Below are 15,520 nucleotides of genomic sequence, written 5' to 3' on the forward strand. Positions count from 1 at the left end.
CTTGTTGGTTATCCATTTTGAATATAGCAGTGGGTACATGACCTCAAAGGGTGAATTCTGAAGGCAGAGAATGGCAGGGAAGACCATTGTTATCTGAGGGAACAGTGTAAGCAAAGGAAAGAAAGTGCTAAGTGCTGAGAACGTCCAGGGGAGCAGTCCAGTGACCCTTAGCTGGGGGATGTGGAAGAAGAGAGTGGATTAGGGGGACCGTGAATGAAACAATACTAGAGGATGTAACTCCTGGGTTTTCAGGAGAGAGGGTGACGTGTTCCAGCAGTGCTGCTAAAACCTTGGAAGAAGAGCGGAACAGATTTAAGGAATGAGAAGAAAAAGTGAGTTTGGTGTGGGATGCTTTGATCTCGAGTTGCCTCCCAAACACTGAGCTGAAGGTCTTCATCAGTCAGTGGGAATTTGGGGCCTACACCCAGAGAGAGGGCCAGAGACCCTGGGGCTGGTGGGATACCCCGTGAAAGGTCAGTGAAGCCATAGGCGTGGCTTGGGATGGCAGCGACAGAGCAGGAAGAGAAGAGGGTTGAGAATCAGGCCTATGAATCTGCGGACTCAAGGAAAGACATTTAAAAAGAAGCTTCCTGGGAATCCTGCTTTAGAGCCAGACTTCTGAGCACACACTGTATTTTTCTGCCTGGCTGGCTCAGCTCCCTGAGAAGTGGCCACCCTCTCTCTGCCTCCTCCTGTTTGCTTGGATTTGCAGACTCGAAAGAGGTTACCTCCTGGAGAGAAGCAGCACCTGGTCTCATTGTAGCCGAGGGGAGCTTGGCTTCTCAGCACGGATTATACTTCCTTGTTGGCCCAGAAATTCTTGCAAAGCCACAGAGAAGCAGAGAGAACTGTCTTTTCCAAAGCTCTGGGAATGTTTGTACGTTACTGATTAAAGAAACCAAGCTTAAATCTGCATGGAAAAGAAGATACAGTGGCTCGTGTATCAGATGCCACTATTTTATTTTATTCATCTGAGGCTTTCTTTGTTCAAAGAGAAGGAGGGTATTTGATGCTTACTGGAAGCTGAGGGGACGTGAAGGAAGCCGGGGGGAGCAGTTCCTTTCTGCAGCTCTTTGCCTCTGCCTTCCCCACTACTTCTCTCTTCTGTCATGCTCGGAATATTCTAATAGGAACCCAACTTTGTAATTTAAATCAAACCCCTTGTTGCCTTTCTCCTGCTTTCTCTATCATTTGATTCATCCTGGTTCCAAAATGGCTTTCATCTCTACTATATCATTGTTTAAAATCTGCCACCAGGCTCTCTTACATTTCAAATACATTACCATCTTCTGTAGGACTCAAAATGAGTGCAACTCAAATGCAACCTCTTACTTTTTTCAGCATTTAAATTTCAAAAGGGCTCCTCCTAAGTGTTCTTCCCCTGGTGGACCAGGGAGCATCAAAGCATGGTGGAGATTACGTGGGCTTTGGAACCAAGTGGTCCTGGGTTTAAATCCTGCTCAGCCATTGATAACTGAATGACTTTGGTAGGATATATACCTTGCAGGGTCTCAGCTTTGCACTGAGCCAGACACTAAGGTTTTGGCAAAGACGAAAAAGGGGGGACAGTCTTGGCCCTCACAGAGCTCGTGGGCCAGGGGAGAGATATGGGGCACTGCTGCTGCTGTTGTTGCTGCTAAGTCGCTTCAGTCATGTCCAACTCTGTGCGACCCCAGAGACGGCAGCCCACCAGGCTCCCCCGTCCCTGGGATTCTCCAGGCAAGAACACTGGAGTGGGTTGCCATTTCCTTCTCCAATGCATGGAAGTAAAAAGTGAAAGTGAAGTCGCTCAGTCGTGTCCGACTCTTCGCGACCCCATGGACTGCAGCCCACCAGGCTCCTCTGTCCATGGGATTCTCCAGGCAAGAGTACTGGAGTGGGGTGCCATTGCCTTCTCCGATGGGGCACTAACCATCACCCATTTCAACACTCATAGGAGACAGAATGCAGACTCTGGAGCCAGACTGCATTGTGTTCAATCCCAGCTCTGTCACTCCACCTCTCTGTGCTCCGGTTTCCTCATCTCTAAAATGGATGATGATGATAATTCCCACCTTAGAGAGTTGCTTTGATAAGTAAATGAATTCGTCTGTGTAAGCACTCAGGACAGTGTCTGGCTCATATGTGTTAGCCATAGTGATTATTAGCATTATTACAAAGAAGAAAGTGACAGAAAGGGAAGTTTAGGGTGTGTTGAGAATCGAGGAGTTGGGGACTAGGGGTAGGGTCTGATTTAGATGGAAGGAGCAGGGACAGCTTTGTGATGCAGTAGAAACAGAAACCTCCTGAGTTAACAACACAGAGCACAGGAGAAGCACAGGAAGAGAAGCGGCCGTGCAGCGGGCGGGAGCTGGTTGCATTGCTTGCCCTGATTCAGAGATGCTCCGTCCTCCCCAAGCAGTGTTTCAGCTCGAGAGGCAGAGCCGTAAGTCGAGAGCAGCTGCTGAGCTCAGCACATGGCTCCTGGTGCACAAGCTCTGTGCTTCATTACACCTGCCTAGACACAGTTGCTTTCCCCTCGCACACCGTGGCCCATGGGCCACGTCTGGCCTGCCAGCTTTTCTTGTACCACTGGTGGGCTGCGAACAGTTTTTACGTTTTAGTATGGTCTTGAAAAAAATGACAAGAACAGTATGTGGTTCGCAGTTTTTAAAATATTTCCTGGCCCATTACAGGAAAAGTGTCTCCCGTTGCAAACCATCAAAGCTGGAGTTGAACCCACTTGGGATTGATGGGCCCAAAAGGGCATTGTGTTGGGTGAGCCCTTCCTTCTCACTAATGGCAGGTCTTTGATCTTCCAGGACAAATTCTTCAGAAAGACCAGGAAATCAAGGACCTAAAACAGAAGATAGCTGAAGTCATGGCCGTCATGCCCAGCATAACGTACAGTGCTGCCGCCAGCCCCCTGAGCCCCGTGTCCCCCCACTACTCTTCCAAATTTGTGGAGACCAGCCCCTCTGGACTCGATCCCAATGCCTCTGTTTACCAGCCCCTGAAGAAATGAAGGCCAGCAGTGTGTTTTGTTCAGCCATTTGGTTATCAGAAGGCATCACAAAGGAGCGTCTCTGGCAGTCAAGATAAAACAAAAAAGTTGATACTGTATTTTGTGGGACTGTATATGTTGTCGTTTTTAAAAAGGGGGGAAAGATAACATCCAAGTCTGATTAGAACTGCCCATCGGTTTTTCTTGTAAATTTTTAGAAGACCTCACAGAACTTTGCAGTTTATTTTTCTCGGCCAATACATTAAAACCATTCTTGGATTTCAAGTAGCCAATTTTGCCTTTTATGTATTCTTACAGTTTCCTCTTGAAGAAAAAGAAAAAAAAGCAGAGGTTTTGCTTCTCAGCCCTTTATCTTTGTTTTGTTCTTAAGTCAGCAAGCAAAATCTGCTCATTGGGTTCACATGGGATGATAATGAAAATTTTAGTTTTTGGTGTGAAAAGGTTCAGTAACCTAACACAGCTTTGATCCCATAGCTGTATTGAAGATATTACAGAAAATAAAAATTGATGACCCCTCCAAGGACCAAACAAATTCAGGGAGTGCCATTTCAGCCGAGGGGAGAGACTCAGGCGATGAGGCTGTGAGAGTGTCACGGGGTTTGTGTCTCAGACGCTTGTGTCCCCATCGGTGTGTCCACCCTGGCGACCAGCTAGCAGCAGCCTGTCCACAGTGCCTTGGGAAAAGACATTCAAGAGGAAACTGGGTTTTAAACAATTTCCCCCTTTGCCATCATCTGTCTTCTCTCTCTATCAAGCTCACCACGGATCCTGCTGTGAAACTGGTGGGTAGCTGGGCTGTTTGTTGCCACCACAGACACCTTCTGTTTCCTTTTGTAGAAAGCACCACCCTGTTCTGAACTGGCCTCCAGGCAGGCACCCTGGGCGCGGGAGCAGGGTGGTGGTTGTGTTCGAGAGACTGCAATGCTGGCTAATAAAAGCTGCAATTCTAGGTTTTGTTTTTGTTTTAACTTCCTTTACCTGTGCTTTCCAGTCTTCGTCATCTTCTGTTTGACGATTTAAAAAAAACTTGACAATTCCTCAGCTCTTGTGCCAAGGAGGGTTTTTTTTTTTTCTTTAGGAGTTTAAAACTCAAAATTCTGCACAAAGATTTCAGTTTCAAGTGTGTATTATACATTGGTAGAAAAGTGTTTGCACTGGCAACCTTTGGAAGTGTTTTAAGAATCAGGGTGGGGGTGGAGGGAGGGTCTGGGAGAGGGAGGGGCAAAGCAAAAGTGTATTTGGAAACTAGGAAAATTCAGAAACCAAACATTGGCTTGGCTTCCTTGCCATGGATTCTGGAAGGACATAGTTCTACAATTTCCTGTTAATTGGCATGTACGTCTCATTTAAAGCAAATTAAGTAGGACAAGCAAGTCAGCAAAATAGAAGTATTAAAAAGAATCATCCTTTTAATCACAGATCTTATTTTGGGATTAAAAACTTCTAGCTTTAGCCAGGTGTGCATGTTGCTGCCATTTTGCATTTTTGAATCATCTTGTGTAATTGTCACCATGAAAGTGTTATTTGGAATTGTCATAGATTTTTTTCATCTTTGTGCAAAAACATGGAAAATTGTTACTGACTTTGTGTTGAGGTTTCCCCCATTTTGCTGCCTTTTTGGGACACTACTTTGGTTAAATACTTGGTCTTGGCTGCATTCTTATTTTTTTTTCCTGTGGGGTTCAAAAGAATAAACACTTTCTTACAGATAAAAACTAGTTTTCTGCCTTTTTAACTTTTCAGGAGGGCACACAAGGTAGATTGTTCTGAATGAGCCTTAGATTTTCACTCTCCTGCCCTCGGTTCCACGCCCTGACAGCGGGGCTCAGGTGCAGGACATGGGACGAGCCCACCCCAGCTCTCAGGCGGTTTTCCTTCTGGTCTTACTTAGGATGCATCCATTCTTACCCCTCACCCTCCCTCTTCCTTCCCTCCTCCTCCCTCCCCGCCTTTTCCTTTCTCCATGGCATTAGAAACAAAGTTGACTTGTTTTCTGGTACAAAAAGCAAGTTAGGGGTGGAGTCGGAAGGTAGTTGGTGAGAAATTTCTAAGAGCAAATTCCATTTTCCACAGTCTTGTCGGGCCTCTCTGTGGCCAGTACCCTATCGGGTTTCCCTTCTGCTGCGTGTCCTGAGCTGATTTCCAGGGTAACCATGTCTGTAGTCCTGCCTTGTTTCTAGGGGCTTTGCCTGTTTTCATCCTCTGAGTAGCCAGCTGCCTGCCCCTCTGGGCCGCTCTTTTCCTCTCTTGGCCATTGTTACAATTGACCTTGGCTCCAGTTTTGGAAAATTCTGCTCTGGGCACCTCAGCCCTGGCCCTATGGCTGGACAGCCTTCCTGAGTCTCGGCCACCTAGGCTGCTGCAAACATACCACACTTAACTCTGGGAGCTGGGCTCCCCAGGGGAGACCCCTCCGCTTGGCTTTTGCCTTCACCCTCCCTCAAGGAATGTGTCTGCCCAGAGCCTCTCACTGTCGTGTTCTTTCCCACCAAGGAGATCCCCAGTTGTTGTCTTTGTTATTCTAGGGCCATCATGAAATGGTTCTGTGATAGTACAGTATCATTTATTGCAGGCCAGAAAATAATGTTTGCCATTCCGGATGATGATTTACAGAAAAAGCAGCCTGCATGCCTTTTGATTGGCTGATAACTTCTCTTTATTGACGTCTCCCAACATTACATCAGGAAATAGCTGTTGTGTGCCCATTCCCTCTCTGATCATCTTTCCAAGACCCCCTACAAAATGAGAATAAACAGTTCCTCATGGCTCCCAGCCTAAAAGGAAGGGGATAGTCCTTTCTCCTGCCATCCCAGTTGCCCAGGCTCACATGCCTGTTTCCACAGGGCTGTGGCAAGCCACCTGGAAGGCTGAACATTTTTAACAGCTGCTCTCAGATTGCTTCCTGCAAAATTCACATCATCCCAGAGGAAGACAAAACAGGAAACTGGAAACCCACCCCAGAGCCAGTTCAAGGAAGGCCAAAACTAGTCAACTGTGGCCTGCAGCAACTAGACCTGTTTAGGTTAAAGGCCCTTGAGCCCCATAAACACCGGGTTTTCTGTGACTCAGTGGTGTTTCGTGCTGAGCTGGCTTCACAGGCCTGCAGCATTGCCCTCTCTGAAGGCCCTAGTCTGCTCTGGGCTGGGCAGAGCCCTCTAGATGGGGAGGGCAGTCTGCTCTCGGCTTGCCGCCAGCACAACCTCTCGGGTGGGTGCTGTTTCCTTGCCTTTAAGAAGGTCGACTAAACGGCAGCAGCGTTGCTCCTGACTGCCCAGCCGCCCAGGAGGAGACACTGTGGGAATCAGGAGGAAGAGCGCTCCGTGCACTGGCCAGGGCCTCCGACGAGCTCCGGAGCTGGAGCTGCCGCAGGGTGTGGCCATTTGGCCGGCCTGGCTGGGAGTCGGCATCCTGGGCCGACTGGGCACGCTGGGGACTCTGTCCCCACAGCCTGACTTCCAAGGGAGCTCCTTAGCACGTGGCTTGCACCCGGGAGCTCTTCTCCAGGCCTCTGGTTAAACCCACACTTGAACAATGTCTCCGGGTGATTCCGTTGCTTATGAATTGTTAAGAAGCCCTGCCTTAGCCGGTTTTCCCAACCCGAAGCCTCAACACTGTCCCTCTTCTAGTTCATCTTTGAAAATTCAGAATGAGAACTTAATCAATGAGGGGCAAGCTGGAGAGGAAGAACCCAAAGTGTAACACCTTTCGCTTATTTCGTGTATTACCTTTCCCCGCTCTTCATTAGAATGCAAACTCTGTGAGGACCCCTGTAACCCCAGCACCTAGAACAGTGAGTGCCACATAGCGGGTGCTCGATGAATCCTTACTGAATGAATAAAGCTAACTATTAGATGAGACATGTACCCTGAAATATGATGTCTTAACTAACTCAGAACATCTCCGGAATAGTATTTTCTGTTAGAATGACAGTATAAACAACTGTTTCTAGGAGAGGGGAAAATTTGAAGTGGCATATTTACCGTGACTTCTTCCATCTGCCTGCCTCTGGTTTTTGCTGAAACCTTGTTTCTCTTGTCACATTTTCTCTACAAACTCCTGCTTGAATTTTCCAGGTGCCAAGATTTCCTTAACTGCTGGATCCCCTGCAAACAGTCACTTCTCTGTCAGGAAAGCCTTGCTGCAGGGAACCTACTGGGGGCTTAGGTGTTTTTTACCCAGATCGAATTTCCCCAGGTGCCGGTTCAGCGGCATCTTGAGTCAACGTGGGGCTTTTTCATTTTGCCAGTAATCGAATTATGAAGCATTTCTTCCTGGAAGGTATCTGGTTAAAGATTGATCCATCTGCCAAAGGGGACCACACTTCCTGGTCTCCTCCTTCCTTGGGCTTACCTCGTCTCTGCTTTATTCCTACCTCAATGTGTCTTTTCATTCCTCTGCTGAAGTTTAAGTCTTGCCCTCAGGAAGGGCTTGCTAGAGAGTTCTGGAATCATCCTGCCCTTGTACCTCTGATCTCTGTCCTAAGAATCCCAGGTTTAGCGTCATACAACATGGTGTGGTCTTTTGAGCTGTGTCCAAGAAGCCAGGATGGGTTTACTCTGGGCAGTGATCCATTCCGCCCGTTCCCCAGCTCTGCAGCCTCCAGACACCTGAGGGCCGAGAGGGAGGTGGGGCTGAGGAGGTGTGTTAACCCAGCACCAGCACCTTCGGCACGGTCATTGCCTTTTGCCTCAGAGCCTGGGCCGTTTCAACACAGTATCTGGTACCAGGCCTGAGGTTATTTAGAACCGTAGTTCTCAAACTTGGAAGTTTCATCATAAGTGCCTAAATGGCTTGTTAAAACACAGATTGCTGGGCCCCACCCTCAAGAGTTTCTATGCAGAAGAACTGAGGTTTAGGGCCTGAAAATTTGTGTTTGTAACAGGTTCCCAGGTGATCCTGGGTCCCAAGACCCCACTTTGAGAACCACTGACTTGAGAGCAGCAAGGGCGGGCGCTGGAGCCCAGCCCTGTGACGCCATCCCTCCAGCTGCCACCAGGGGGCACATGCGAGCCTAGCGAGAGGGCTTCTTTGCCCTCCAGAGCCAGTGCCATCGGACAGCAGAAGTTCTGCCCTAAAGATTTCTTTCTAATTTTTATTATGTATCAAGAAGAAGAAATATTGATCTAAAGAGCAGGGGATGTTCTCCAAGTCTGTCTCTGACAAGCATCAATGGTCTGAGGGGCCAGCTTTTAAGGTGTTGCGTGTCCAGGCTTTCAAGAAATGGAACTCCGTTTCCATAGGAAAAGACTTCCGGGGGCCCCCGCTCCCCCAGCACACTGACATAGGGACTCTCTTTCAGAATGTTCTGAATCACTGCCTATTCAGAACCTAAGAGGCACTTAAGATTATAAGTGAATTTCATTTTCGTCTTTATGTGTGTGTGTTAAGTTGCTTCATTCTTGTCCGACTCTTTGCGACCCATGGACCATAGCCTGCCAGGCTCCTCTGTCCATGGGATTTCCCAGGCAAGAATACTGGAGTGGGTAGCCATTCCCTTCTCCAGGGGAATCTTCCTAATCCAGGGATCGAGCCCACATCTCTTATGTCTCCTGCCCTGGCAGAGAGGGGGTTCTTTACCACGGTCCTGCCTGGGAAGCCCTTTCTTCTTTGTATCTCACTCTATATATTCCCAATTTTCCACAATAAACCTACTATTACTTTTATAATAAAATGTTTTTTAAAACATACTTTCATTGGAATTAAAAGCCAAAACAACAACTCAACATTTGAGAATTGAGAGATTTCACACTATCCAGATTTTTGTTTGTTTTTTTTCGAAAATCTGCAGATCTGGCGTCCCAGGGGCCTGGCGTTCCTCTCCAGGCACTGCAGCTTCTGGTGGCAGGGGGTGGTGGGAAGCAGGCCTCAAGAGTCAGTCCCTCACTTGTTAGAACCACCGGGGAAGCTCTTAAAATTGCTCATCCCCAGGGCCCACCCCCAAAGAGCCATATCTCACCAGGCTGGGAGGAACCTGGGCTTTGTTTTGTTTTAACTCCACAGGGGTTTCTAGTGTACAACCAGGGCTGAGAACTAGAGGGTAATGGCTGGGGCCTGGGGCCTCAGACAGGTCTTATGGGCATTTGTGGGTCTGGGGCTGGATCAGGACCGAAGGGGCTTTTAGCTGGCCACACAGCTGTCCGGGGCTTCCCAGGTGGCTCAGTGGTAAACAGTCTGCCTGCCAATGCAGGAGACGAAGGAGACTTGGGTTCAATCCCTGGGTCGGGAAGATGCCCTGGAGGAGGGCATGGCAGCCCACTCCAGTATTCTTGCCTGGAGAATCCCATGGACACAGGAGCCTGGCGGGGGCTACAGTCCATGGGGTCGCACAGAGTCGAACACAACTGAAATGACTTGGCCCAGCATGGCATGGCGCCAATATCATATCAGTCCAGGAGGTAACTGCTCAGAGAACTTCTGATCCACTGCAGGGCCAGTGGAGCTGAAAAGCCAGAGAATTCTACCTTTCAAGTCACCTGTGCAGCCTTTCTGAAACATCAAAAGTAGCTTTGAGAGCACGTTACAGCTTCCCAGGCATCTCTAAAGCTGGGCCCCCAGGGGAACTGACAACTTGACGTGCTTATTGTCCTGAGAGCGTTGTCATTCCAGCAGCTGCACCAGAAGCCAAGTGTCCTGAGAACCAGAGGAATTCGCCCAGCAGGCGGCGCTCTTGGCGGGTGGTGCAGCAGTTACGCTGCGCTTGGTCTCTCTGGGACTCCCGTGAACTGTAGCAGATACCCTGGGCCTTTGTCGGGGAGGCCCTGTCTGTCTGCCCACTGATCAGCCCTGACTCAGAATCAACTGAACCCCTTGGGAAGGCAGAGAGGGATAGGACCCCCACCTCCCAGGATGGTTTTCACTGTCAGACAGAGCTTGCACTAAGTCCCCTAAACTCTGTGTGCCTCACTTTCCTCATCTGTCAGATGGGGATGATGAAAACTGTCCCCAGGTCACACTGGTGCTGTGAGAACTCAGTGAATCAGCACCGGCCAGGCACTGGGCTTATCTGCACTTCACCTCGCCCATCAGGTCACTAATCCTCTCGGCTGTTTTAGGAGGAACACACAAGAAGTGGGCTGGAGAGTTTGTTGCCAGGATGATATGAGCTAAAGCATGGAAGCTTCTAAACTCATTTATTTGATTTATTATTATAAGTATTTAAAAAAAATTTTACTTGGCTGTGTCGGGTCTGAGTCGCAGCATGTGGGATCTAGTCCCCTGACCAGGGATCCAACCTGTGCCCCCTGCATTGGGAGCACAGAATCTTAACCACTGGACCACTAGAGAAGTCCCTCTAAGCTCTTTTTTTCTTTTATTTTTTTACTGAAGGATAATTGCTTTGCATAAGCTCATTTAAACGGCCGTACTCATAAATCGTGTGTGTGTGTGTTTATCTCCACACCTCAGCATTCACCCTCCCTTCTCCCAAGGGGATCTTGCCTCCCCAGCTTTGAGAATTTGCAATTTTCTTTCTTTGCTGCTGACTCCCACGTTCATAGTCTTCAGTTTAGGGCTCGCTCCTCAACTCCAGACTTGTATTTCCAGATGCCACTTGACAGCTCCTCTGGGGTGTCTCACGGGCCCTCTGACTCAGTCTTTTTAAACTGAGTACCTAATTGCCTCCCAAACCTGTCTTCCTCCATCCTTCCAGTGGCTCGGGCAGCCCCTGGATTTTCCTCTTCTCTCATGCTGCACGTCTCATCCGTCCGCAGATCTGGTCAACTCTACCCCTGGAAATACAACATATTTCCAGAACTTGACCCGTTCTCCCCTCCCCCACTGCTACCATTCTGGTCTGACCAACCATCCTCTGTCACCCGGACATCTGCAGGAGCCTCCTCACTGGCCTTCCTGCTTCAGCCCTTGCCTCACACTGTCTGGTTCCAACAAAGCAACCAGAGAGCTGCTGTTAGACCACAAATCAGGTGATGTCAGACTTCCAGTGAATCTACATAATCCTTGGAGCAAAGAAAAGAGTCCTCATAACGTCCTGCCAGCCTGTACACAATTCATCTTCCACTTGTCTCTCTGATTGCCTCTCCTCCCACTCTCCATCAAGCAGTGCCAGGACTTGCTAATCCTGCTGGGCATGCTCCTGCCTCAGGGCCTTCGCACTTGCTGTCTCCCTCACTGTTGATAAGCATTTTATTTTAGAACAGTTTTAGGTGTAAATCAATTTTAGAAAAAAATGATAAGATAGTATAGAAATTCCTGTACTCATTACCCAACTTCCCCGTATGATTAGCATCTTACGTTAACTTGGTACCTTTGTTATAATTAATGAACAAATATTGATACACTGTTATTTACTAGACTCCACACTTCATTCGGATTTCCTCAGTTTTTACCTAACGCCCCTTTTCTGTTTGAGGACCCCATGAGGACATTGCATTACATTCAGTCATCATATCTCTTAGGCTGCTCTTGGCTGTGACAGTTTTATTCCTTGTTTTTCAAATGTCTGATTCATTCTGACCGGCTAAAACCAAATAGTCTCTATGCCTCTTCTCTGCTTGCTTCTTCTCAGTGTTAATTACTATCTTTCACATTTAAAAGTTTCTATTTATCTTGTGGCTTGTCTGTCTCCCCTGATGGAAAATGTCGCTTCCATGAAGCCAGGGATTTTTGTCTGTTTGGCTCACTGCTGTATCCCTGGCGCCCAGTAGCATGCCTGGCACATAGTAGAAGATGCTCCATAAGTGTCTGCTGGATGAGAGAATGAGTACTGGAATCGGACTGTGAGCCATCCGTCTTCTGCATTCCCTTACCCCCGCCCTCCCGCCCCAGGAAACAGGAGAAAAGTCTCTCTGAGCGCTCCCCTCCTATGGGCCCTGGGGTCACCTACCCTTATGTGTTCCAACAACCCCGAGAGGTTGGTTGTTGTACTCACAGGTTAGGAAACTCAGGCTCAGAGAGGCAGCGTCACACAGGCAGGGAATGAAGCCTCTGGCCGCCTCACGTCTATTGGGTTGGCCAAAAGTTTCATCTGGTTAATGAATAAGGTGTTCAATAAAGTTCTTGGTGAAAATGAAAAAAAAAGTGCCTTCTAATTTTACTGAAAACCGAACGAACTTTTTGGCCTGCCCAAGACGAGCCTCCCTGAGACACACGTCTCCTGCAGCCTGGGATTCCTCTAGCAGTTAGGGGGAGGGCTCTTTCCCCCATGATGGCTTATCGCGGGATACTGAATATAGTTCCCTGTGCTGTACAGGAGGACCTTGTTTATCCGTTCTATATATAATGGATAAGAAGATTGCGTCTGCTAATCCCAGACTCCGGATCCATCCCTCCCCTCCCCCCTCCCCCTTGGCAACTGCAAGTCTGTTCTCTGTGCCTGTGAGCCTTTTTCTGTTTTGTAGATAAGTTCCTTTGTGTCATATTTTAGATTCCACGTGTACATTATACGGTGTTTGTCTTTCTCTTCCTTACTTCTCTTAGCATGATAACCTCCAGGTCTGCCCACGTTGCTGCGAATGGCATGATTTCATTCCTTTTATGGCTGAGTAGTATTCCATTGTATATATGTTCGCATCCTTTTTATCCATTTATCTATCCATTGACATTTAGGTGGCTTCCATGCCTTGCCTATTGTCAATAGTGCTGCTATGAACCTGCTGCTGCTGCTGCTGCTGCTGCTAAGTCGCTTCAGTTGTGTCCAACTTTGCGACCCCATAGACGGCAGCCCACCAGGCTCCCCCGTCCCTGGGATTCTCAGGCAAGAACACTGGAGTGGGTTGCCATTTCCTTCTCCAATGCAGGAAAGTGAAAAGTGAAAGGGAAGTTGCTCAGTTGTGTCGGACTCTTCGCGACCCCATGGACTGCAGCCTACCAGGCTCCTCCGTCCATAGGATTTTCCAGGCAAGAGTACTGGAGTGGGGTGCCATTGTCTTGTGAACCTAGGGGTACATAAATCATTTCAAATGACAGTGTTCTTGGGATATATGCCCAAGAGTGGTATTGCTGGATCATAGACAACTCTATTTTTAGTTTTTTGAGGGACCTCCATGACGTTCTCCATAGTGGCTGGACCAACCTACATTTCCACCAACAGTGAGTGAGGCTTTGAGGGAGGGGCTTTGTGGCTGGGGTTTGCAGAGAGAGAGAGAGACAGGAATTCAGCCCAGTCGAGACATCACACAGAGTCAGAGAAGGTCTGGTGGGCAAGCGCTTTCATGGGCCCTGCCTGGGTCAGGCCCAGGGCTCTGTGTGGGTGAGCAGACAGGCCCTGTCCAAGCTCGCAGTCAGCCAGAGCAAGGGTGGCCAGGAGGCTGGCCTCCTCGATTTGGGGGGTGGGGGGTGGCCAGCAGCTCCTCTGGTGAGGTCGGGGTTTGTCTGTGCCCTCTCAACTTCAGGCAACAGCAGCAAGTGTGGCCACGTCAGGGCACCTCACCTTTTTCCACCCAACCCTGCTTTTTTCTTTAGCGGGTCCAGTGCTCTCACCTTCCTAACTTGGACTTGGCTGGAATTGATGACACTTTCTTTTGGGGGTGGAGTCAGACACCCTGATTGGCTCAGGAAAAACCTCAACCCCCTGAGGACCAATGAGATGCAAGGAGACCTCATTTGCCTTCCTCAAGAGGCTGTCCCTCCTCTCCCACCCAAACTGCCAGGCAGAATGAGGATGTGGCCTTCAAGGTGGCCTGTCATGGGTTGTCCAGGAGGCGCTGGCTGAAGAACCCCACTCACAGGCTGATTGTGAAAAAGGGAGACCAGGCAGTGCTCGCCCACAGACCATAGGGCCCACCATGCCCTAGGGATCCCCTAGAATACCAGGCAGCTGGCAATAATAAACTTTTCCTGAATAAATGAATGCATGGATGGATGATGCCTGCCCTCAGCTCCCTCTTCCCAAATGAACTGCTGAACTGGACTTTTTTTTTTTAATCTCTCCTTCAGTTGTTCTCCCATCCCAACCGTTTCCAGGCTCAGCTCCCTAATCTGTATAATGAGTGTAATAATAGTATCTACTTCCTAGAATTATTGTGGGAACTAAATGAATTTAATATATATGGCACATAGTAGATACATGTGGGTGTGCTCAGTCACTCAGTCCTGTCTGACTCTTTGTGGCCCAATGGACTGTAACTCACCAGGCTCCTCTCTCCATGGGATTTTCCAGGTAAGAACACTGGAGTGGGTTGCCATTTCCTTCTCCAGGGGATCTTCCCGACCAGAGACTGAACCTGCATTTCTTACATCTCCTTATTGGCAGGCAGATTGTTTATCACTAGCACCACCTGGGAAGTGCTGGCAGGTACATTACAAATGTCAGTTACTGTTCAGATCAGTATTATCATTTCCCCCTAGGATCGTCAGTTTTCTCATCTGTGAAATGGGAATTCATCTGTTCATTCAACAAACTACTAATCATCATCCATGTGCCAGGCATTTTTGTTAAGATCTGGGGCAGTTACAGAGATGAATGGGCCAAAGTCTGTGTCTGGAGGAATTAACCTTCTGGTGTGGCAGGCAGTCAGACTTAAAACCCAGTGGGGGAAATGTCAGGGCATTTGGAAAGTCTACTGTACAGATGTGGGGTGACCTGGGGTAATGAGAAGCTACCTCCAAAACTGGACTAATTGAGGTGAGAGATGGCACTGAATCTGTATCCCCTGCTCTTTCCAGCATGCTGAGTTGGCTTGAAAACATCTGGGATAGGCTCCAGTCATGAACCAGACAGAAATGAAGTTAGATTTCCAGTTCAGTTCAGTTCAGTCGCTCAGTCATGTCCGACTCTTTGCAACCCCATGGACTGCAGCACGCCAGGCCTCCCTATCCATTACCAACACGCGGAATTTACTCAAACTCATGTCCATTGAGTCTGTGATGCCATCCAACCATCTCAACCTCTGTCATCCCCTTCTCCTCCCACCTTCAATCTTTCCCAGCATCAGACTACCAAAGAACCCAAAGTTTACAGCTGGAAGATAGATACAATTAAGAGTCAGGGAAGGACTTGCCAACTTATATCGCAGGGATCTTTCTTCTAAAATACTATCTCAGTTTTTAAAAATTATGTGAAATAATGTATACATCTAATTCTTTAGACTTTTGTCTGTTTTGAAAAATGAGTGAAATTTTTTTTTGTGGTTTCCTATCTGATAGGAACAGCCCCATTACACCGCCACCTGATGGCAGCATACTAAAGTCACGGGCGTTGTTGGGTTTATTTTGCTTGAGATGAAGAAGACAGCAAGCTCAATTTGGGGGTATGACCAGAGATAATCAAAGCCATTCCCCCAACTCCCCTTCTCTCCACCCCTTTACTAAAACCCAGCTTCTATAGTTGATGTTCCCAAGTTCCCAGCTTTTTGCCCGAGCCATGCCTACTCCAGTTTCCCAGCAGACAAGCCAGCCAGCTCCTCCTCCCTAGCTCTTGCAGGCACTTAAGTAAGGGAGAGCTTTCAGACCTGGACTTCCCCCAACCTTGGCAATCCCCAAAGCCCTGTCCCGAAGCCCAGGAAACCCACCTTCTGGCCCAATGGAGATGCTGCCTGGATCTTGTCATGTGGCCCTGTA

General features: G+C 48.4%; 1 protein-coding gene across 1 annotated transcript in view; it reads left to right on the forward strand.

The window, feature by feature from the left end:
- TMEM57 (transmembrane protein 57) overlaps positions 1–3,276 on the forward strand; it is a 68,765-nt gene extending 65,489 nt beyond the window's left edge. The window contains exon 14 of the mRNA XM_010830247.1: positions 2,802–3,276. Within this exon, the coding sequence (XP_010828549.1) occupies positions 2,802–3,004 (203 nt within the window). The 3' untranslated portion in view covers positions 3,005–3,276. The remainder of the gene's footprint in view (positions 1–2,801) is intronic.
- Positions 3,277–15,520: the final 12,244 nt, after the last annotated feature.

This window comes from Bison bison, unplaced genomic scaffold (assembly GCF_000754665.1).
Source record: "Bison bison bison isolate TAMUID 2011002044 unplaced genomic scaffold, Bison_UMD1.0 scf7180017864516, whole genome shotgun sequence".
In the NCBI taxonomy this organism is placed as follows: domain Eukaryota; kingdom Metazoa; phylum Chordata; class Mammalia; order Artiodactyla; family Bovidae; genus Bison; species Bison bison.